The sequence below is a fragment of the Saccostrea echinata genome, unplaced genomic scaffold (assembly GCF_033153115.1).
Source record: "Saccostrea echinata isolate AGI-Se365-2 ecotype Australia unplaced genomic scaffold, CSIRO_AGI_Sech_v1 ptg000015l, whole genome shotgun sequence".
Classification (NCBI taxonomy): domain Eukaryota; kingdom Metazoa; phylum Mollusca; class Bivalvia; order Ostreida; family Ostreidae; genus Saccostrea; species Saccostrea echinata.
In genome coordinates, this window is record NW_026889764.1 from 14683462 (window position 1) to 14704873 (window position 21412).

The following is a 21412-nucleotide window of genomic DNA, read 5'->3' on the forward strand; positions in this document are numbered from 1 at the left end:
TAGCGTGCTAGTCTCGAAAGAAAATGATACTCAGGATTTTTATTGCTAGGGTTCGAACCACACGAATACCACATTAATTTTTTTTACTAAAAGAATAAATTTTGCCGAGAAAATTTTCCTCAGAAAAGTTTTGTTTATCATAATTTCATAAATTTCAATAATGAGAACTTTACTCTAAATACTAAATTCACAAACTGAACATGATTTTTATATATCTGAAGCTATAGGCTTTCTGCACGCTATGTTCGCCCATCTCCTTTATTCCTGGCATGGCAGAAGCATACAGAAGTCATTAAATATTAATGACAATGGAGGAAACGTCCACACATGTGAAATATGTAAAGTAAAATACACTGAACCGTTAACAAAGGTCGAGGCCTATATAGGGGCTGGAGAAACATAGCCTAGAGAATAAGTAATATGGTGGACAAAGCTAACTCTCCTCCTTTCATGAATCGTGGGTTTAACTGCAATTCAAGCTTCTCTACAAATGCACCAGCTGACAAAGTTTCTTTATTCTAGGTCTCAAATCTATATGAGCACCCCAAAAGGTATTGACATATTAAGCCATTACACATAATCTTAGATGTCACAGTGTCCTTAATGAAGGATGTGACACACCTTTTGCCAAAGATAATTTGCTGACCAGTTTCATTATTGTAAGCCAAATAATTTTCCGGTTTTACGTTTTACCATATTTGGCTATGATATTTTAATTAAAGGTTACAGTGACCTAACTTTAATGTGTTACACATTCTCTACCCATGTTTGATATGATTCTATGTTTTTATATACTTAAGTTATAATTATTAAATCTTTAACAAAATGACTACATCTTTAACAAAATGACTAAGTCCATAAAAGTAAGAATAAAACACACCTATAAAATGAAGAAAAATTGACAATCATTTAAACAATAAAATGCTTTCTTTGCTTGTTAGTATGGGAATTTATGTCCCAGCTGTTGCAGAAAAAAATACATAACCCACTTGTAAATTTTTTTCTGCAATTAGCTGCAACGTTAATTCCCGTACTAACAAAGAAAGACATTTTATTGTTTATATTTATATCTTTAAAAAAAAAACATTCAAAGTACATTAAATATGTTAAATGTTGTATTATAGATGTGTATGTCGTACGCATAATTGATGCAACAGCCGTTGCTTAAGAAACCTATGCAGGTGGCTTGCTTAGTGTTGTTTATGGACTGATTAATCGCAATGGTTTTTATAAAAAATGAAGGAAATAATATTCAGTGGTTGTAAATATAATGAAAATACCAGGTGCACATCTTTACATGATAAATAAAGGGTGTACAAATTTTTAGACAAATCCATGCAGCATTTTCTTAAAACATGTCTGGAAAAAATAATGTCTACAGACAGACAGACATGCTGATTTCAATATACCTCCCTAAACTTTGTTTGCAGTTGTATAATCAACTTTCAAAGTCACAGTATATTATACTGTCACAGTTATGATATAAAAAAGATTTGATTTCAGTCATGTAATGTTCAATTTTCTTTCCCTTCTTTTTCACCACAAAGATGAAGAAAATCCTTAAACTTTTCCCTGAGAAAAAATTGATATCTAAATGTAGACTCTTCATATCTCTTGAATGCAAAAGTTAATGTACATTTCATTTATTTCTAAATTGTTGATAATTCAAAATAACTCAAACTCAAGATGAAGAGTCCTAATATAATTAATGTATATATAAGTATATATAAGTAAATTCCTCTTGAGTTTACATGCTATATTTATTTTTCTCTGGTTGTCCTTGGAACAAGAACAAATATTTCTCCATTCATCAAACATGGAAAACAAGTATTGCAGAGTCTGACAATGTAATACGTAAACTAATCAGTATCTCGATACCTAAATAATTCTTTATGTGGATTATTTATTTAATCATGTGGCGACAAACTCAGAAATTTCTCTATTTCAAATACAATGATCAAACAAGTTTTCATTTGTTCTGTATCCAGCAGAATTGATTTGTCTTTGTAGATATATGTTCAAGATGATTAATTAAAATATTACATATTATTCTTATTCCAGAATACTTCATTAACAAATACAGAGTTATGTAATAATTGCTTCAAGCATAAAAGTATATTGTTCATCTATTTGAGACATTTTTTTAAGTTGAAGCATCAAAATATGGTACTTCATTAATACAATACGAATTTTGGCATAATGTTTCAATTATGAAAATTCAAAATACTTAAGCAATTATATCAAAAGTTATGAAGAAACTTGCAATTATAAACACGTAAACTTAACATATTGGAGACAAAATATGGTGCAGATTTACATCAATTTTTGACAGATGAAAGTATATTATCAATTTCTGGAAATGTAATTACATGTATATATAACTTGTCGATGCTTTCAAATTTATGAAAAATTATTCTTGTCCATTTATCATTCAGTAAGCTGAACTTGAGTGCAACTTTAAAAATACAAATAATAAAATTTCAAATTCAATCTGCTAGTTGAAATAAAACACATACAAACATTTTTTTTCTTCAAATAAATAAAAGTAAGCATATATATAGATATAATTTGTACAATCGCACACACTGAGTTGTATTTCTACCACACCTATCTTAATTTACAATGAAATATACACACACAAAAACACACATGTATAGAAGATCTTACATCAATGTTTTCAATAAATAATATTAAATGTCATCTTTAAGGTGAGATTTCTCTTCCATATCACAAAGTCAACAATATATCAACAAATCAGAGAAGACAGAATTATTTGGCATTGTGAACAAAGTCCAGACATGCCAATTAATGCACATGATAATCAACTGTCCCAAATTCCAGCTAGATTGTGTAAAAGAATACAATATTCTAAAACATTACAGTGATTACTTGATGTGATTGTTATAGCATTGCACTATTCAACATATTGATCTTGTTATTTCCCTATACAGGACATGGATTTTTACTTCCTGTGAAACCATGTTCATTTCACCACTATGACCAGCATATAACTCTACCTTGGAAATCTTCAGCGATCCTTGACCTTTTAACCATGAACAGGTTTTCCTCATGTAGTATTCTGTGCAGATGATGCCTGCATCTAAGTTCTCATTATTTCACAGAACAATTCTTTTTTTTGGACCCGGCAAGAACAGCATCGCACCCCTTTTAACAGGTGCCCCGAGCTGTCGTAAGGTAATGACCCTGACGTTTACAGCACTTCTTTTTCAGACATCTGTCCCCACTGGTAACCCCTTTTTCAGTGACACTGCTTGCTTCCTGTAACCTTTGACCCCTGGCTGTAGAGCTGGTGAGCCTAGAGTCTGTAGGCTAGTTTGACTGGTTTTGGGGGTGGCTGGCGACCCCCGGGAATGTAAACTGGTCTGGCTATTCTGTGATACCCTGTCCCCACACACCATTACTCCCCCTGATCCCCCAGAGGCCTGTCAATTAGGAACAAAGGTGATTTAATAAATATCACTTCCTTTATTTTTCAATACTATCTGTAAATATGTAATAATAATTACTCATTACTCTTACCTTACTATTAATCAAATTTCTAATTAAAGGTACCAAAAATAAAAAATAATTTAGATTGATGTGGTTTAGTGTGACATAATAAACAAGCATCTATTCACTTTGTTATTGCTATAAAACATATTTCAGTATTGTTTACAAATTAACACAAACTTTCACTAAGTCACTGTCCCTACACACTTCAGACATTGTATATATTAATGCACTCACCACCCCACTGTCTAGAGATCCACCACTGCTACCTCTCCTCATCCCTTGACCTGTCAATCAAATGGTGTCCATTAACAACAGCCATGTGTTGGCTATATCATTTTCATTGAAAAGAACCAGTACTTGTTAAAATTACTTATGAATTTTAAAAATGCAGATAATCTGTAATGTTTCCATGGCTATGAGGGGAACTGGACCCAGTGTCTTTGTCACTTATATGAGCAGAGTTATGTCCCTTACATTGAACCATGCAACTAGAAAACTATGTGTTCTTATTATTTTATTGCACAGACTTTCATGATTGACTGGTTGTATGTTTATATACTGTGTTTACTGGCATAAACATGCATCAACTTCAACTCTTTAATAAAGAATAGGAAAAATTCAGTATTTTGTCGAGTGATCAGTTTGGAGGTATAAATAAAATGTCAGAATAGTCAACTATAAACAATAGTAAAAAAGCAAAGAAAAGCACATGTAAATACTTACAGTCCTTAATGTTAAATATAAATTAGCTTGCAAATAATGTAAATATAAAATCAAATATAAAGAGGAAAAAGGCAAACTCCAGTGTCTCCCAAGATAAATAGGAATATTATTAAAATCTTTTTGATAATTTTTAATACATATTAAACATTCTTCATGCATTCTGATTTAAAGACTTTGTAATAACAAACTTTCCAGAAGTCATGCTTTTTCTAAATATCAGGAACCCCTTACTCATTGCCTTTGTATGATTCAAGCTCTGATATCATGTTCATTTTCACATACAGTAAAAACTAGTAATAGTATGTGTATTATAAAGTTCTTTTGAGATTATATACCTCAATGTAGTCAATCTTTATAGAATGCATACATGCAAATCATAGAATACTCCATCTACCACCATTCCATAGTCCCATAATATTTTATAAGTAGAGTGAGCCCATGCGATGGAGTTTGCAAACTCAAAAATGCAACAAAAGACAGTCATGCGCATGCGTACCTTGACAAAGATCAGTGAGAGAATTGGACAGAGGGAGTTTCTGTAGGGCGGGGCAGTCGGGAGCCGACAGTCTATTTATAGATGGATCTGATGGCTTGAGCTCGTACATTAATACACGAGAGTCGTCGTTTGCATAATGTCTGTCTAGTGTGTTGTGATTGGCTGTGTGTTTCTGGACTTCTTCTATTCGTAGAGTTTCCATTCCATTGGTCTGTAAAGGGAATATTGAAGAGTTAAAACTCTTGTCTTTTATATCTTTCTAATGAATTTAAGATAAATTTCAAAATTATCCTTTAAAATAAATGAACAAAGTTTTACTTTGTATTTGTACAAAAATATTTTTCTGTGAGACAGATTTCTTTTAAAAAATTCTATTTTCATGAACTTCCAGTCTGAATCAAAATTATCATGACATTTAAATTGCACTGCATCACCATACAGTTAACCTTCACTTATTTTTACCTCTAAGATTGCCTCCCTTAGATCTTCTACAAACTTTTGTCGATCGTGGTCGTTTCGTGCATTGAGCGTGATCAGTACTTTATGGTTCACACCTCCCACTAGCCGCACACCATACTGGTAATCTGAAATTATAAAAGAACTCTTGGAGTTTTTAGAATGTACAAAATATTCATTACTTTTATAAATATATTTATAATTGAACAATTGTTTCATGATTATATTTGGTTTGAAAAATAAAGCTTCTGATGGAAACTTCCATTTCCTTATCAGGAAAACCAACCAATCCTTGCCATAATAGAGCAATTACAAGGTATTTTGTCATTATACAGGACAATTTCTTAAATGTTAAGCTAATATTTTAAACCCACACAATTAAATGGCGATAATGATTATAATCACAAAATTTACAAAAACATGTCTAAGGGAGGTCATTTTCCTTTAACCTTTTAACAATTATGTGCATGTACACTTTAAGGTGCATGTACACTTTAAGGTCCCTCGCCATGCCTGTCATTGACATTATCAGCAAGTGTTTCAGACTGGAAGATCACATTAAATTAAAAAATATGTCGGGAAGTTAAAAAGAATTTTTAACAGCAACAGCTTTTGTTTTGGCCAGTAATTAGAAAGGTTTAGGCCAACTTACGTGACGTTTCAAACAGAAAGACCTGCATGCCGCTGAGAGGGAAGGACTGCTTGTACGAGTATGTAATGCCCGACTTCTTCTTACTGAAAATTTTCGTAATCTGAAAAAAAAAAACAACAGTTACCTCATTTAAATAGATCAAATTAGGGATGCGCGATTTCATCGGTATACCGGTATATCGCGATTTTTTATTCCGTGATACGTATCGTGATGCTGAGACTAAAATACCGGTATCTGGTACATAACTATAAATTCCAGAAATTATTCATTTATTTGTTCAAACTATTGAATGACAATAAGAGGAAGTGTAAAAAATGTTGAAAACAGTTAAACAACGGCATCAAAACATGCCTTATATTAAATAAATGAAAATTTAAAAAGTAAAGTTATGTTTTTATTACATATTTTTAAGAAATATTATGGAAATTCATTTGAAATTGTAGTCAAAAATGCGTGTAAAAATATCATGATTTATCATGATATTTTTGGGAAAAAATCGTGATATATCACGATATGAAATTTTTGCCGATACCCATCCCTAGATCAAATGGATGAATAGTCCTTTCTCATACTTTTTCCCTCAAAGTTTATATGCATGCTGCCTTTTGAGATCAAATTGAATTGATTATTAATGCTTTTGACTTTGAAAACATGCAGTATGAGTTATCTTTCTTTTAATGCTTACCAGAAGTAGGTCATTGAAGAGGAAGACTTCACGCTGATGGAGACCTATTTTTTCTTTTTTATTTGGGTCATGGACTTCATATAAACGACAGTAACACACCAATCGCCGATGGGGAAGAGCCAGTTGCTAAAAATACAATAAAAGTTATATGTGTACATGTTCTTACATGCCTGCAACTATTGTTTTAGGTAATGTAGTTCAGAATACATGTACACATGTACTATCATAAGTGTATCGGTATTAAATTCAAAAAATTTTTTTGATAATGAAGAGCCACACTGTCATAATATCAATATAGATAACTGTTCATATATGTATAATCACATAATTATGAACTTTGCATCTTTGTTTACAGAACTATAGCCAGTGGTCTGTGTGTCAACTTATCAGATAAATAATTTCCCAATTGAAAGCAAACACAGGATTTATAATTTCAGATAGAAATTTTCTATGTAATATAAAGTATCCTAGGTATGACAACTCACTGGTTTTTTCCCCACCACTGTTTGTTCGACTTTCATGACCTGTGTCACATGATCAACTCCGGGTTTAAACTCCTGCGTCTGGATTCGGTTGTAGATTCCAATCAACATGTCTCTATCTACGTCCTGGCCATCATCTATGTCTGTGTGTTTAAGAAAAAAGCTTATTATCAATCAGAATGATTTATAAAACTGCATACTGAAAATATATTGTATGCAATCTGCTAGAAACAAAAGAATTCAACTTAATATCCAAAACTACTTGTTGAAATATTGTGGATTTATAACTATCTACACATGTACCTATGACTAGGTTCAACGGCATAATTTGAAACTAAAACTGATTTTGTAATGTGTACAAGAAAATTTGAGAGGTACACATGCTTTTGGGTCCTTAGAATACTTCTTTATTAACAAATGCTGAACTGCAATTATCAAAAACGAGATTTTATGTCCAACTACGTGATCTGTGTAGTGTTTTTAGAAAAGTCTGGTCTGATCCTGGTAATTAAAAGCCTATAATTAACAATCTCTCATCAAACTGTTTCGTTTGTTCTACACAGACCTGCATGATTAATGACATTTTTTACAACATTCAGAATAAACAACCTCAGACTAGAAGGCTCAAAAACACACTCAGCACAGGCATGATGATGTCTTTAAATTGTCAGTCTGACAGTTATTCTACAGGGAGCAGATAATGCTTTCTATATAAATTTTTAGCTTAATTCAGAAGATTTATGCAGTGATATTGACTCCCAACTTTCAGACAAGCATTCTGAGAGTATGATATGTGCAATACTGAGTCTCCAATCTGTAATTCCAACAAAATTCTGAGAGTACAACTGTAAGCTTTAATTCCAACAAAAATCATCAAAGCAAAATGAAATATGAAGTTGATCTGCAACTTATCAGGACAGACTTAGAAATCAAAATCTTTAGCTCAATACACACAAACAGTGTATATGCAAGTGTCTAGGAAAAAATCTCAGAAAAAAAATTAGTGGGACAGACTGACTGCCAGAGAGAGAGAGAGAGAGAGACAGACAGACAGACACACAGACAGACAGAGAGGAAACCTACACACCTTCTAGGGACTAATAATTTAATAAATACATGACCTGGTATAAAAATTTGAATTTCTCTAGAACATACTTATACTATATGTAAATATTAAATGTACATGGGATTTTCTCTCTACAGATTGTCCACAGTACATATTAAAATTGCACAAAATTCCTACATGTATACATATACTTAGTTAATTTTTTAATTACAATGCTGACACCGAGTGTTAATTTTGCAATCACATTTAGTGATCTATTTCCTGGTCTTATATTTTGATCCCTAAAAAATTTGATGTCAGTTTTTACTGAACAATCAAACAAATTATCCTATAAGCAGAATATTTAGCAAGGATTCAATTTTGGCATTATTAGCAAGGGTTTTGATTGCTAAAATTGAATATCGCTAACAATTTATTCCTTACAGGTTGTTATAGCTGTCTTTCTTGACATTATAAATCATTAAAATTACTTCTCGCTAAAAAGATACCAATTTTTGGGGATAAATCACTAAATTTACATCTCACTAAAAATTTCACTTATATGTTATAAAAGTATTGCTTCATACACTAAAAATTAATCCACTGTTAATGTTCAGACCTAAGTCAAAAATCAATCTTGACAGGGACAAATTCACTCTCTCAATAATCAATAATAATATATACCCTTTTCAATTTTTACCTGGCATCAGTAAGTACTTATATTAAAGTTCATTTTCTCTTACACACCAAAGGTGTGTGTTGGGGGGGGGGGGGGGGGGGGTTAAAATTCTGACATTTACTTCTGGAAAAAAAAAGAAGTGATATTCAGTTCTTTGCTACTCAATGAAAACCGATGTTAAACAGTGAAATTCAGTTTACTCATGTGCAGTTTGACATTTAATTTAAATTTTTTAATACTCTATAAATTATGACCAAGAAGAGAAAACCAGAAGTCTCTGATGAGATGTAGCTCTACTGGTTTGTACATGTACTTAAAACAAAGGAAGAGAAAACCAGCACTTTGAAATTAAGCAACAGCAATAAATAGAATAATGATCCATAGTTTATTTTCACTTTGTGGCAAGATTTATTGCAATCAATCTAAAACTGTAGGAGGAGTTTTTGCAAGAGTTTTACAGAAATTTCAAATTTTAATAACCATGGCAACACTATTCATCAAAGTAAAAAAAATGCATAAAGAGAATTATGTGTCTCAGCAGTGTAGTTACTTGCATGCCAAGTTATATTAAAATCAGATCAAAACTGTAGAAGGAGTAGGTTTTGAAAAATTGTTTACAGATGGACAACTAGACAGACAGACAGAAAGATGACAGACACCTTACTATCGCATAAGCTCTTTTGGTCTCTGACCAGTAGAGCAAATATTGGCTTTATTTTCTGAACACTGTGCTAAAAAATTACCTCTCATGTTTCTGATGAAATCTTCTACTTTCATTTTGCGTTCAGCCTTAATGCTGGAATTGTGGGCATCAGTATTCAACATTATAATTGCAAATGCTAGAAGGAAAATCGTGTCAAGATTTCGGAAGTTCTTGATTTGGTCTGGATTGCATGCACAGTAACGATCAGCAAATGCCTGTAAAAATAAATACAACTGCATAACATTGGATCAATATTGAGCATAATGACTTATATACATTAATTCTAATAATAAAGAAAATTGGTGTACTTTAACAGATTGTATTATTTTACTTATATCTAATTGCAGAATCGGTCGTTATTTATTTTTCTTGTACCAGGAATGTCATGTACATTTGAACAGAAATGAAGCATCAGACCTTAGGTAATATGCATGGATGCCAGCTACAGGTTAAATATCTTCTACAGACTGTAAATGTGATAGTAATTACGAAATCTGACCTTACAGTGAACAAAATATCTACAGTGAGGAGGTTTTTGCAAGGTTAAACAGTGTTTTTTAAATCATTTTATCTTGTCCATGGACTTTTCCTCCTATCTCTTATTTTAATCTCTCTAATTCTGTACTTTTATTGGTCACATCTTGAGGGTGATGTGAGAGAACCCACGTTAACTTTACCTCCATTAGCCGCTCAATCTTCTGTGCTTCACCCTGAAAAGAGAGAACAAGTCATTAATCACTACCACAGGAAAAAAAAAAAAAAACAAAGATAAAATTCAACCTAAAAATTGATAGCGAAAGTACATTCATCTCGCTTCGACACTGTTCCATCTGGTTCCAGAAATTTATTTTAAGGGCAGATGGTATTCTAGCTGAGTAATGTTTTCTCCACTCAAGGTTTCTGGTCTCATCAAAGTTTGCTTTTGTATAGATTATAATTATGTAACATTTTAACTTAATAGCAGCTTGAACATTCAACTTCCTCTGGATATTAAGCCAGAATTTCCTCTACAAGCATGGCCTCATCAAAGTAGGGTTGCTTTTTTTTTATAGATATATAGTTATGTAACAAGCTTCAAAGCAGCTTGAACATTCAACTTTCTCTACAAATAGAGCCCGAATTTCCTCTATAAGCATTTTATGCCAAGCTAGGCTAGTGCTAGGCTGCTTGCAGGACAGCACTTCTACTCCAATTAAGGAGCATTATAGATTTTACAGATATAAACTGGTCCTAGTTTTGTCAAAGATAGTGATATATGGGTAAAATAGCTTATTTTGAGACTCACTGGTTAGATACAATGATGTATGGGAGGAAGATTGAAGGTTTTGTGAGGCAGCCTTTGTAATAAAGTATATAGTATCTAATCTGAATAGAGTTTTATCAGACAATGAACCCGCCTGACCTCTTGACCAATCACTGTATCTGAATCCACTGCTTCTAATCTTATCTTACTGAATTCCTTCTCCAATATGAGGTACTCACCAGTCAATATCTAACCACTGATCGCCCTCGTAAAATAAGGAGGGAAAACATACATAAACAGCAGAGCTATGTAACTATGAAAAATATATCTTCATAATTTGTGTAAGGATTGCCTTTCATGTGTTGATTTACTGACAGAATATTATCACTTTGTGCATCACTTCTTCATGTACATCAAAGGGGAGATAATAGCTGGTATTTCATCATTATACTGATGTATGCAATATCCAATCTCTAAAGTGTTCTTTTTTTGTTGTTTAATTAATTCTCTCTATTTTCCTCTTAACTTCATCTTTTTTTTCTCTTTTCTGTCTTTTTCTTTCTTCTTTTCTAAAATCTTTCTTTTTTTGGAGAAATCAAGAATTAAATTTGTAAAATTATGAATTTCTAATAAAACTATAGTAGTCAATCTAGGAAACTCTGTGACAAGCTGTTCTTCAGTATATGTTATCTATTGATTCAGATATTGGGAATTTTAAGAGACCAAGTGAAAATGTCAGATGGAGAATAATCAGCCCCTTTTATTTTACTCCTACACAAACCAGCTGCATTTTAATTTCAAATCTTAAAGTAAACAGTAGCACACCAATCAATACTATATCACTGCATGAAGAAACAATTAGCAACTGCACATCTGGGATTTCCTGTGGATCGATTTGTATCTATAAAATTGAAGCGACAGGCAGACAAACTTACGGGCATTCTGAAGTAAGACTGGAATTTCCTGAGAGCCATGTCTATCTGGAGACCTGATAGGTCAATTTCTTGAGCAAAGTATCTGAAAAAGAAAGAAAAACCATTCAGAAATATAAAAGTCTGTTTACATGGTATATAGCAGTAACTTGTCATATAGGCTATTGAATATGACAAATTATTGTTTATGGTTTCTTCTCCCAGTTTGCATATGACAAACTTTTCTGCATTAGAAATCCTTTATCTATTATCTGGTATATTTCTGCCAATGAAAACATAAGAGGATTAGCAGCAGATTAACACATCCTCAAAGCACCACTCCATTCCATCAACAAGAGATTTCATTGCCTACAATCCTAGAATCTTATGATACATCAAGCAGATTTATCAATAAGTGACAGTGGTGGTAACTAGTACGGCACCACGTGCAGTATATAAATCTGACGTGCAACAAATATCATTCTGCAGATAGGCGCACATAAAATCGCAAACAAAATTTATCATAATACGAAGTTTGAATAGAGAAGGTTGTGTTTTCCCTCAGACAAAACTGATCATAAAACTACCTTTTTGTCTGAATATCTCTGAAGTTTTACTTTAAAGAAAACAAATTAAATGACTGGAACTTGACATGTATCAATTGAGATATGAAAATCACTCATTGTGACTCTGGTCAAATCCAGTTTTATAGGTCCAGGAAAAAAGATTTCGAGGAGTTTACAGCATATTACCTGATTTTGAGAGTTTTACTTTACTGCCCCTTCCCCTTAGGGAGTCTCAGAAACTTAAAAGAAAACCTTCAGTTCACATTTCACTTAACTTACATGCTCAAGTTATTCATATGTCATGGTTGTCAGTTTTTTTCACCTGAAATGGAACCTGATTTTCTTATCAGAACACCTGATCTTGCATTCGTAATATGGCAAATTAGCAGTCCCCTCCCCTCCACTCCCATCAGCTAAATAACTGATGCATTGAGAGGTAATTAATTACTCCAATCACGAAATGTCATGATCTCCTTTGTCATGTCAGCTGGCCAGTATAATACAGCCACATGCTCTCCCGAGCTGGGTGGTCATCAAATTTATTAGGAGTGCAATATGAGTTCAATCATTCTATTAAAGCTTCCCTCATTAACCTTTTATTGATGACAATATCATAAATCAAAGGTAGAAATCATAGCAGCATAAGCAGATTCAACAGACAAATTGGCGAGAGAGGGATAGAAATATAGAAGGTTGGGCATGATACTAACTCCGTCAATCTCTGCAGCTTGCAGAGATGCTGAATGGGATATAAAATTGTCTTCGATAAAATTTCTCTTTTTTTCCCTACATGAGTTTAACTTTCCATTCAAACTCTCCGAATTTAAAAATAAATGAGAAAAAAAAATGATCAGGAAATTGGTGTTTATCATCAGGGCACTAAAATTCACTTCTTTCAATAAATTTGATCAGTGCAGCTGTGCAAAATAGATAAATTCAATGGAGGAGAGGTTTTAGCTGGAGACTTTCCATTAGATTTCTCTGATGATATAATATTTTATCTCTCTATCTGATGTTCAGAACATATTAACTTTGCATCCCTAATCCTTGATGTAAACTACCGTAATATGTAAACTTGGGTAACGTTCTTCGTTTTCCGATGTAATTAGGTTCATAATCTCCAGGGGGTGGATCTAATCAGGTTTTTTGGCTCCTGGATATGTTCCAAAGGAAACAATAAAAATATAAAAGTAATATACCACATTAGATAAAAATGTTTTCAGTTAATAACTCATAATCTTCATACCTCTTCCTTTAATTCCTACATCCACACAGGGTAATTCTATCATAGGTACCTACTTCATCTTATCAGCATACAATCAAATTTCATTGCTGAATTCTTTATCAAATTTTCAAATGATTCTAAAATTTAAATTTTTTTTGTGTCAACAAACTTCCAAAGTTTTCTCAAATAAAGAAAATAACACACACACCAAAAAGTTTTATGACAACAAAAGTGGACCATGGATATCAGCCTATTCTGGAAAATTGAAAGTGATTTCATTGAAGATTTATACCCACAGGAAATATGGTTTGCTGATGAACTAATGAAATATTTATAAAAATAATAATACGCTTCGTACAAAATATTTTGGAATAATAGATTGAATCTTTAACCCAGGGTAGCTAAGTGGCTAGAGCACCTGATTAGTAAGACAGGGACTCCAGGATTTGAATCCCTGAGTCCAGCCATACATGTATTTTCTTCATTCATTCCTCCTTTCCTACTATACATGTATCAGTAATTCAAACCTTTACAGTGATTTTCTCATTTTTGTTGTTTAATGAAGTGATCAACTGGCTTTGATCATTGTAAAATCTCCTGTTGGTAAAATTTAAACATATAACAGTGTCTGGATTTGAATCAGTACACATGATGATCATTATGGTAAATCTTATGAACAAAAACTGCAAAAATTTTTTTAAAAGTTTTACAGCACATATCAGCAGAGCCATGGCCCATGGATCCTTGGGATAAATCAAAGTACTGAAAGTACTGAAAGCCGGGCTTTAATATGTTCGAGTGTATTGTCTAATCCTAAATTAGTACATATTTGAAAATCTTTCTTTCTGACCATTGATATTTAACAGGTAGAGTTTGTATGATTATGATTAACAATAACCCATCTACCAATAATTAAAATTTACGGTCCAGAACCCAACGTTAAGACCCCAGGATAGGACTTGGTGATATTTTTAATGAAAATACATTTATACCTTTCTAAACATTAAGCTCACAATGGTTATGCATGGTAACAGTGCACTTTGAGTGGTTTTGCTGATTTATACAGGCACATATATAGTATCGGAGGAGCTAGGGGTGTCACCATTTTTCAAACATAAACTTTTACAATGGACAATGTACATTGAAAGGTTGATTGACTCTTCACAATCAAATTTAAATTGGAACTTTCATCTCACTCTTCGTAATATAAACCAGGTATTTATCACGAGCGACGAACAGATTTACTAAAAGCAAAATGGATAGTCTAATTTTAATTAGATTGTACCCATCATTTTATTGTAGCATATTAAAAGTACGGTAATTTGGTAATGAATTAATGAAATTCGAAATGTGAAAGTAAGTTGTAGCCCACCCCTATTCCTTCTCCAACGGAATAGGATTTTCGGGTTTGGACAATTCTCCTTTTTTCTGATAATGATACTACATGCCTGTATTAATCAGAAAAGAAATATTCTTTATTTTTGGTCCTCTAGGAAACCAGCTGCACGAAAATTATAATTATCTAATCTTTATGACATGACTATGAGTCTAGTTCTAGTTCCAGGTTCGGCCATAATGGTCATTGCCTGAGAAAATCATGATGTATTCAGGTCTTTATGGCTCGTACATAGATGGCTCTTCATTCTGAACAGGAAGTTTTGAAGCAAAGACTAACCAACTTTTTCTCAAAAATTATAATGTGTTGCACTTAGATAAAGACTTATGAACATTTTTATATGTTGTTTTCTTTTAATTATATATTAACATAAACGATTTTTATTTCCCAGCACCCTTGAGAGCTTGCATGTGTTTTAAGACCTTTTTGGGGGGGATGCGCGCGCACGCTCAATATACTGTAAAGTGCTTTGGGAGCACATGCGAGATGAATCCAAGGTGAGAAGTCTCGAACAAAATTTTCACATTCAAAACATACCATTGACTTTTCACCAAAAATTTGATCTGAATTTGTAAGCATAAAAATTTTCGACGCTAAATTGATTGTTAAATGGGTATAAATAATTTATATATTATACATAAACATATTCACATGAAATTTCTATCTTAAAATTTACATTTTTATTTATTTATATTCCATGCTTCACAGAATATAAATCTTTATCCCAGTCATTTAAATTAATACTATTAAATTAAAATATTAACCAAATGGAATCGCATTGTTTATTTCATATTATGAAAGAAAACAAATAGTTTGAACTTCATTTACATCACCTTTACACAAGATCTTAGTCGCTCGTGTGGCGCAGTGGTAAGAGCGTCTGCTCTAGAGTCGTGAAGTAAGGAGTTAATCCTTACGTCACGGGTTCGAATCCCACTGTGGGACGTGGAGACCGGTCCTTCGGTTGAGACCGTATAAACCGAGGTCCCGTGTCGCAATAGGTGCTTGTACGAAAAAGATCCCTCACTACTCAATGGCCGTAAGTGCCGAGTATAGGACAAAATTTGGAGCTCTCCACCGGCAAGTGGTAGTGTCTCCATATGAGTGAAAAAATTCTCGAGAGGGACGTTAAACAACATACAAACAAACAAACACAAGATCTTAGCCATCATAAGGATTTTTGTTCGAAATTATTTATTAGAAAGGAGAAAGTTATTTTAATTGCATTCAGGGTTATCGAAGTAATACCGTATTTTCAAACCCTTTTCTTTAAACGCATTCAAATTTTAACTTTTTTATTTGAGTAGTAATATATTGAAAACATTACAGCATTACCAGTATTACAACTGTAAGATTAATCTTCATGAATATTTACATACATACATCATTAGGCTAAAAAAAATTTGTTTGTTTCCGGTTATACCCGACTGACCTCCTACACATTTTTTATTTTTTTTTTAATTCTACCAATAACATATGGCTAGTGAGGAGAATATGTAAGTCATTTGTTTTATTTAATGTCACTAATTTAAACATTTAAGGTCACTAATTTTAACTTTAAGAAAACAATTAATTTTTTACAAAAAATGTTTGTCTGTCAATTGCCAAACTTTTTAAAAAAAGAATGTTGAACCATATATGGTTTGCTGATTTTTCTTTAGATATATTTGAATTAGAATTTAGTTTTTAAAAAAAATTATATTCATATTGGTTTAATAATTTATGTAATTCATAGTTAAAGAAATGCACATATTTTTAGAGATATTCTTAAAGTTTCAAACAAACAGTACTTTTATCGCCGACTAGATACACCAGGTACACCATGTACAATTGTCAGGCGACCTAATTCAGGCATAACGCACATTAATTAATTCTTTAAACTCCAATTTACTTATCTATTTATTTGCTGAAAGACAAAACAGAGAATATAACCACTCACATAACATCGACGAAAACGATATGAAATATAGCAACCTGTCGAAAAGCCCGCGCTTATTGAAAATAGTTCGCTTACAATATGCATTCAGTAGCGTATGTGCACAAATTGTTATATCACGATTACCCTAATAAAGTAAATATCTAATTCCTCTTTCAATTTAATTCTCAAACAAAAATATTGATCAATTAACAATTCCGTAGATTGATATGTAAAAAATATTTGTTTAAGTATCGTCTTTCAATGTGACTATTTTGTTTATCGGAAGCGTCTGCTTTGACGCTGTTAGGCTTTTTGTTTACTTTTCTGAACATGTGCTATTTATAGTAAGGCAGTCGATCACGATGCCTACAGCCAGGACTTTGCTTTCAGCAAAGCCCGGCTAAAAAGTAAGTCTGAAGCCAACTGAAAACCTCATAACTTGGTACAAAGTAAAAATGTAAAAGGATGTATCCTGTGTTTGAACCTTCAAGCAAAGTCATGTATTCAACACTCTCTGGTTCTATAAATGTAAAAGCCAATATCCATCAGAGAAAGTACATCAGAACCACAATTTATATCCCTGATCAATAAGGGAACTTTAAGATGCACACCTCATGAGACCAAAATAACACAATGCCATCTGTCAGGCTGAATTAAGACTCTCCTGTGTTTAAGGAAGACAGCCTATTTTTGATCAGAAATAAATATCAGCTAACTTCCTACCATTTATATCAACCAGTTTTTTTGGGTTCTATTGACAGATGAATGTTGGATTTCCTCTGGGCAGGTTAATTGCTAGACTGAAATTGCTTGACTACTATTGTTTTACATTGAGTAAATGTGATCCTGTCTTTGTCACAATTGCAATCAGCATCTTGGATCACAACAAATTAAGGAAATTCTTTTTAATTCAGAAGTTTTTAACCTGTCTTACTAGCTGCAGTGAGTGTCCAGAAAGGGGGGGGGGGTCAAATCTTCCTTGTAAACAATTGATGTTTTGTTGTGGGTAGGATCTCTTAGTTGAAATAACAACTAAATACTAATTTTTACAAATTCTCCAGTAGGGATTCCAGATTCAACTGACTGTCTGTTTGGTAGGCCTGCTTGAGTATCACAAGCTACCTAACGATACAATACATATCTCAATGCAATACATGATGTATCATCATGATCATGATACAGCTGTCAACAACTGAATTCATTGATATCTTTACATATTCCTGTGTTCCTAACCTTCACAGATATAGAAAATATGAGCATCTTCATAATGCTTCACCAAAGTTTATTACTGGTGGATTCATTGTCTCATTATTCAACTTGATGCTTTTTGTATCCACCTTGTTTTCTGCCAGTTTGGGACATTAAAATTTGTTAGGTCATATGTAGATTTTTCAAATATTTTTTAACAATGAAATTAACTTGTACTGTATCATGATACAAACATGACAATTACTGTAGATTCCTAAATATATGCGAGGAATAAATTATTGTGTAATTACGCTAGATGCACCACTCACGAAATAAAATTACACACTTTTATTTTTATGGTGCTTTAATGTATGTAAAATTTCTAGATAAATCACACATTCGCGAATTATTTTTCTCGCAATTTGATGCCCTTAGGCCATTTCGCGATATTAAGTACTCGCATAAAATAAGGAATCTACAGTATGTGTTTCATGAGCCATTGCGATCACTATGATTGATGTATCATTGTATTGTTACACCTCTTCTGTTTGGGAATATCTCCTAGCTAGCTTAATTGTCTTTTTGTCTATCTGTGGATCACCTATGTAAGACTTCCTGGATTATTTGTTTCTCTTTCAATTGGATACTCACTCTAAGACCTGCTGATTAAATGGTTTCTGGAGGTTTCCTAGGTATTCCCCAATCATCTGCTTGCTGAGACCCTTCCTGGTGATCAGAAAATGAGCCACTTCTGCTGGGGTTTCCCCGATGAAACCCTGCTCCGACAGGAACAAGATCCCCTTCTCTGGCTTTCTACAAGACATGAATGCATAATGACAGTTTAGTACTCACTGTTTTGCAAATCACAAAATTTCACTTTGAAAGAGGAAAGAAATGTTCAAAAGTTTGGTGAATGGACATCTTATTTTTTTTTAAAGAAAATATGTCTGCAGAGTTGTAGTGACTGAAAAGAAACAGCGTAATTTGAAAATATTAAGGTAATGCCATATGTCATGGATTCATTTTCTTTAAAATAGAATTGCCATAAGATTTCCAAAGCAGTGATAAAAGACTAAATTTTTTCTACTTTAATTTAGATATTTAGTCTAATTACATACACTCATTATTTACTGAGGAAAAAATATATAAAATAGCCTTGAATTTACAACACTTATAATAAGAAAACGTAACTTGAACAAGTTATTTTTTAAATCATTCGATTGGTTTCGATCAGTATTTTCAAAACATGATGAAACAGCTAGGTTACTCTTCATCTCAGTATAAAAGGACTCAACCAATGAAACTGATATAAAAAAAAATACTTTTTCCTGGTACTTTTAAATAATAACTGGATATTATCATTCAGTTGACTGTCCTTAACATTATTTACGCTTCCCCAACCTAATGTGGAATGAGGAGCAGATGTTTTGCTTTTCCGATACTTCTTGCAAGAATTCTATTAATTGCTAAAGGCCTAACTCTTGAGTAACATTTGTTTGCTTGGCCTAATGCACAGCAATGAAACAGCTGGTGAACAGTTTTGTATCAAAACAGATTTGACTATAATAACAAATACAGACTGTGTATAACTGCTGTTGGAAATTGTTTCATCTCTGAGTCACAATCAATGCCCTATAAAGAGTTACAAACATTCCCCACTTGTATTATATTGATTCACAGTAAAGCAAAACAAGCCCTGTTATTTAAAAAGCTGTGAATAACTTTTGGATCAATTCCTTCATGTATGGTCAATGTTTGATGTAGGTGTTCAATTTGTTAATGTAAAATCTCAACAAATGGCATAAAATAAGCTCAAAACAGGAGGCCCATGGGCCACAATGCCCACCTGAGTAACTTTGGCCCTTCTGTTCTTCACCAGATTTTCCCCCTTGTAATACTTGTTGGAGCCCCATCCTCCCCCTGGGGGTCATGATTTCAACAATTTAGAATCTACACTACCTTGAAGGAAGCTTCCATATAAAAGTTTTACCCTTTTCTGGCCCAGTGGTTCTTGAGAAGAAGAGTTTTTAAAGATTTTTCCATATATTTCAATGAAATTGAATCTCTTAAGTGGCCACATCCTTCCCCCAGTGGCCATGATTTGAACAATTTAAAACCTACATGCCCGTATTCACACATGTGTTTAAACCAGGTTTACCACTAAGAACAGCTTACATTTTTTAAATCCGTTTCATACCTGTTTCTCAGAAGTGAGCTAAGCTCACAAATTAAGCTGAGCCTAAACCTGGTCTAGGGTAGGTTTAAATGTTGATTTATTGTTCTTCTAACACTGGAGGACTGCAAAGATTAGATGAAGAGGCTGGATCTCATTGGAAAAAGATAGAAGACAACCGAAAATTATCTGTGACAGATTAAATCTTTTTATATATATGATGATCTTGCACAAATTCTCTAAAAATGCTGTTCTACTTATTATGGACATGCTGAAGTGTGTTACATCAATGTTCAATGCCATTCCCAGGTGGAAATTTTAAAGGTGATTTTACGTTGTCTCCGATTTGCAACTTCGTTCACTATTGTGTGTAATTGCAAAGGCAAGTTGTGTGTGTGTCTGGGGGGGGGGGGGGGGATTTGAACCCATGCATACGTGTACACGTAGAATGAAAGTGACCAAATAAGTATTGGTGCTTTTTATTCCTTTAAAAAAAAAATAATGAATTTTATTTGGAAGATGTTTCTTTCTTTTTTGAGTGGGTATGCCCGTGCCCCAAAAGGAGAAAAATTCCTGAATTTGCCCTTGAATTGTGTCTTTTGCTCGCTTAGAAAATTTAATTATAGAGTAAGTGGAGGTCTTTGTTATATTGAATGAATTAATTTATTGATAGTAATGGTTGGAACATTGTCTCTCCTCAAAATAGGAGGACGCTCCTAGTAAAACATTTTCCATGAAGGAATGAAAGATTTTCTATGAAGATATATGTTGTCTTTTCATTTTCCTGTGTCTTCGTTTCTTTCTCTGGTTAATATTATACCAAATGCTGTCAAAACACGAGATTGTCTGCAGTTTAGGTAAAACCAGTTTTATTTTCAGTGTGAAACACAAGTGAGGTTTACGTGAGCTCAGCTCAAGTGGGATTTAAGCCCAGTTTACTTGACCCTGGCTTACTTGATAAACCTAGCTTACCTGAGCCATAGGTATGAATACGGGCAACACTATCTCAGGAGGCTTTCACATAAGTTTCAGCTTTTCTGGCCTAGTTGTTCTTGAGAAGAAGATTTAAAAAAAAATTCCCTATATATTTCAATGTTAAACTTTGATTCTCTATTGTGGCCCCACTCACCCCCAGGGGTGAGGATTTGAACAATTTAGAATCTACACATCTCAGAAAGCTTCCATAAAAGTTTCAGATTTCTGGCCCAGGGGTCTACAGAAGAAGTTGAAAATATGAAAGGTTTACTGATGGACAGCCGGACGGACGAAGCAAAACAGGTGATCAGAAAAGCTCACTTGAGCTTTCAGCTCAGGTGAACTAAAAATGTGTACCACGGTCCTTCAACCATAACTGCAGG

The 21412-nt window shown here is 33.1% G+C and overlaps 1 protein-coding gene across 8 annotated transcripts in view; it reads right to left on the reverse strand.

Moving 5' to 3' along the window:
• Positions 1-1741: 1741 nt before the first annotated feature.
• LOC133187566 (IQ motif and SEC7 domain-containing protein 2-like) overlaps positions 1742-21412 on the reverse strand; it is a 76143-nt gene continuing 56472 nt past the window's right edge. For 7 of the 8 annotated variants that reach the window (XM_061322971.1, XM_061322975.1, XM_061322972.1 and 4 more), the window contains exons 3-13: positions 18533-18694; positions 11613-11694; positions 10112-10144; positions 9475-9649; positions 7011-7150; positions 6526-6651; positions 5841-5940; positions 5195-5316; positions 4733-4943; positions 3748-3797; positions 1742-3443 (exon numbers count right to left, since the gene is read on the reverse strand). In XM_061322971.1, coding sequence (XP_061178955.1) covers positions 3228-3443; positions 3748-3797; positions 4733-4943; positions 5195-5316; positions 5841-5940; positions 6526-6651; positions 7011-7150; positions 9475-9649; positions 10112-10144; positions 11613-11694; positions 18533-18694 — 1417 coding nt within the window. In that variant the 3' untranslated portion in view covers positions 1742-3227. The remainder of the gene's footprint in view (positions 3444-3747; positions 3798-4732; positions 4944-5194; positions 5317-5840; positions 5941-6525; positions 6652-7010; positions 7151-9474; positions 9650-10111; positions 10145-11612; positions 11695-18532; positions 18695-21412) is intronic. The other variant, XM_061322977.1, reaches the window with a different exon arrangement.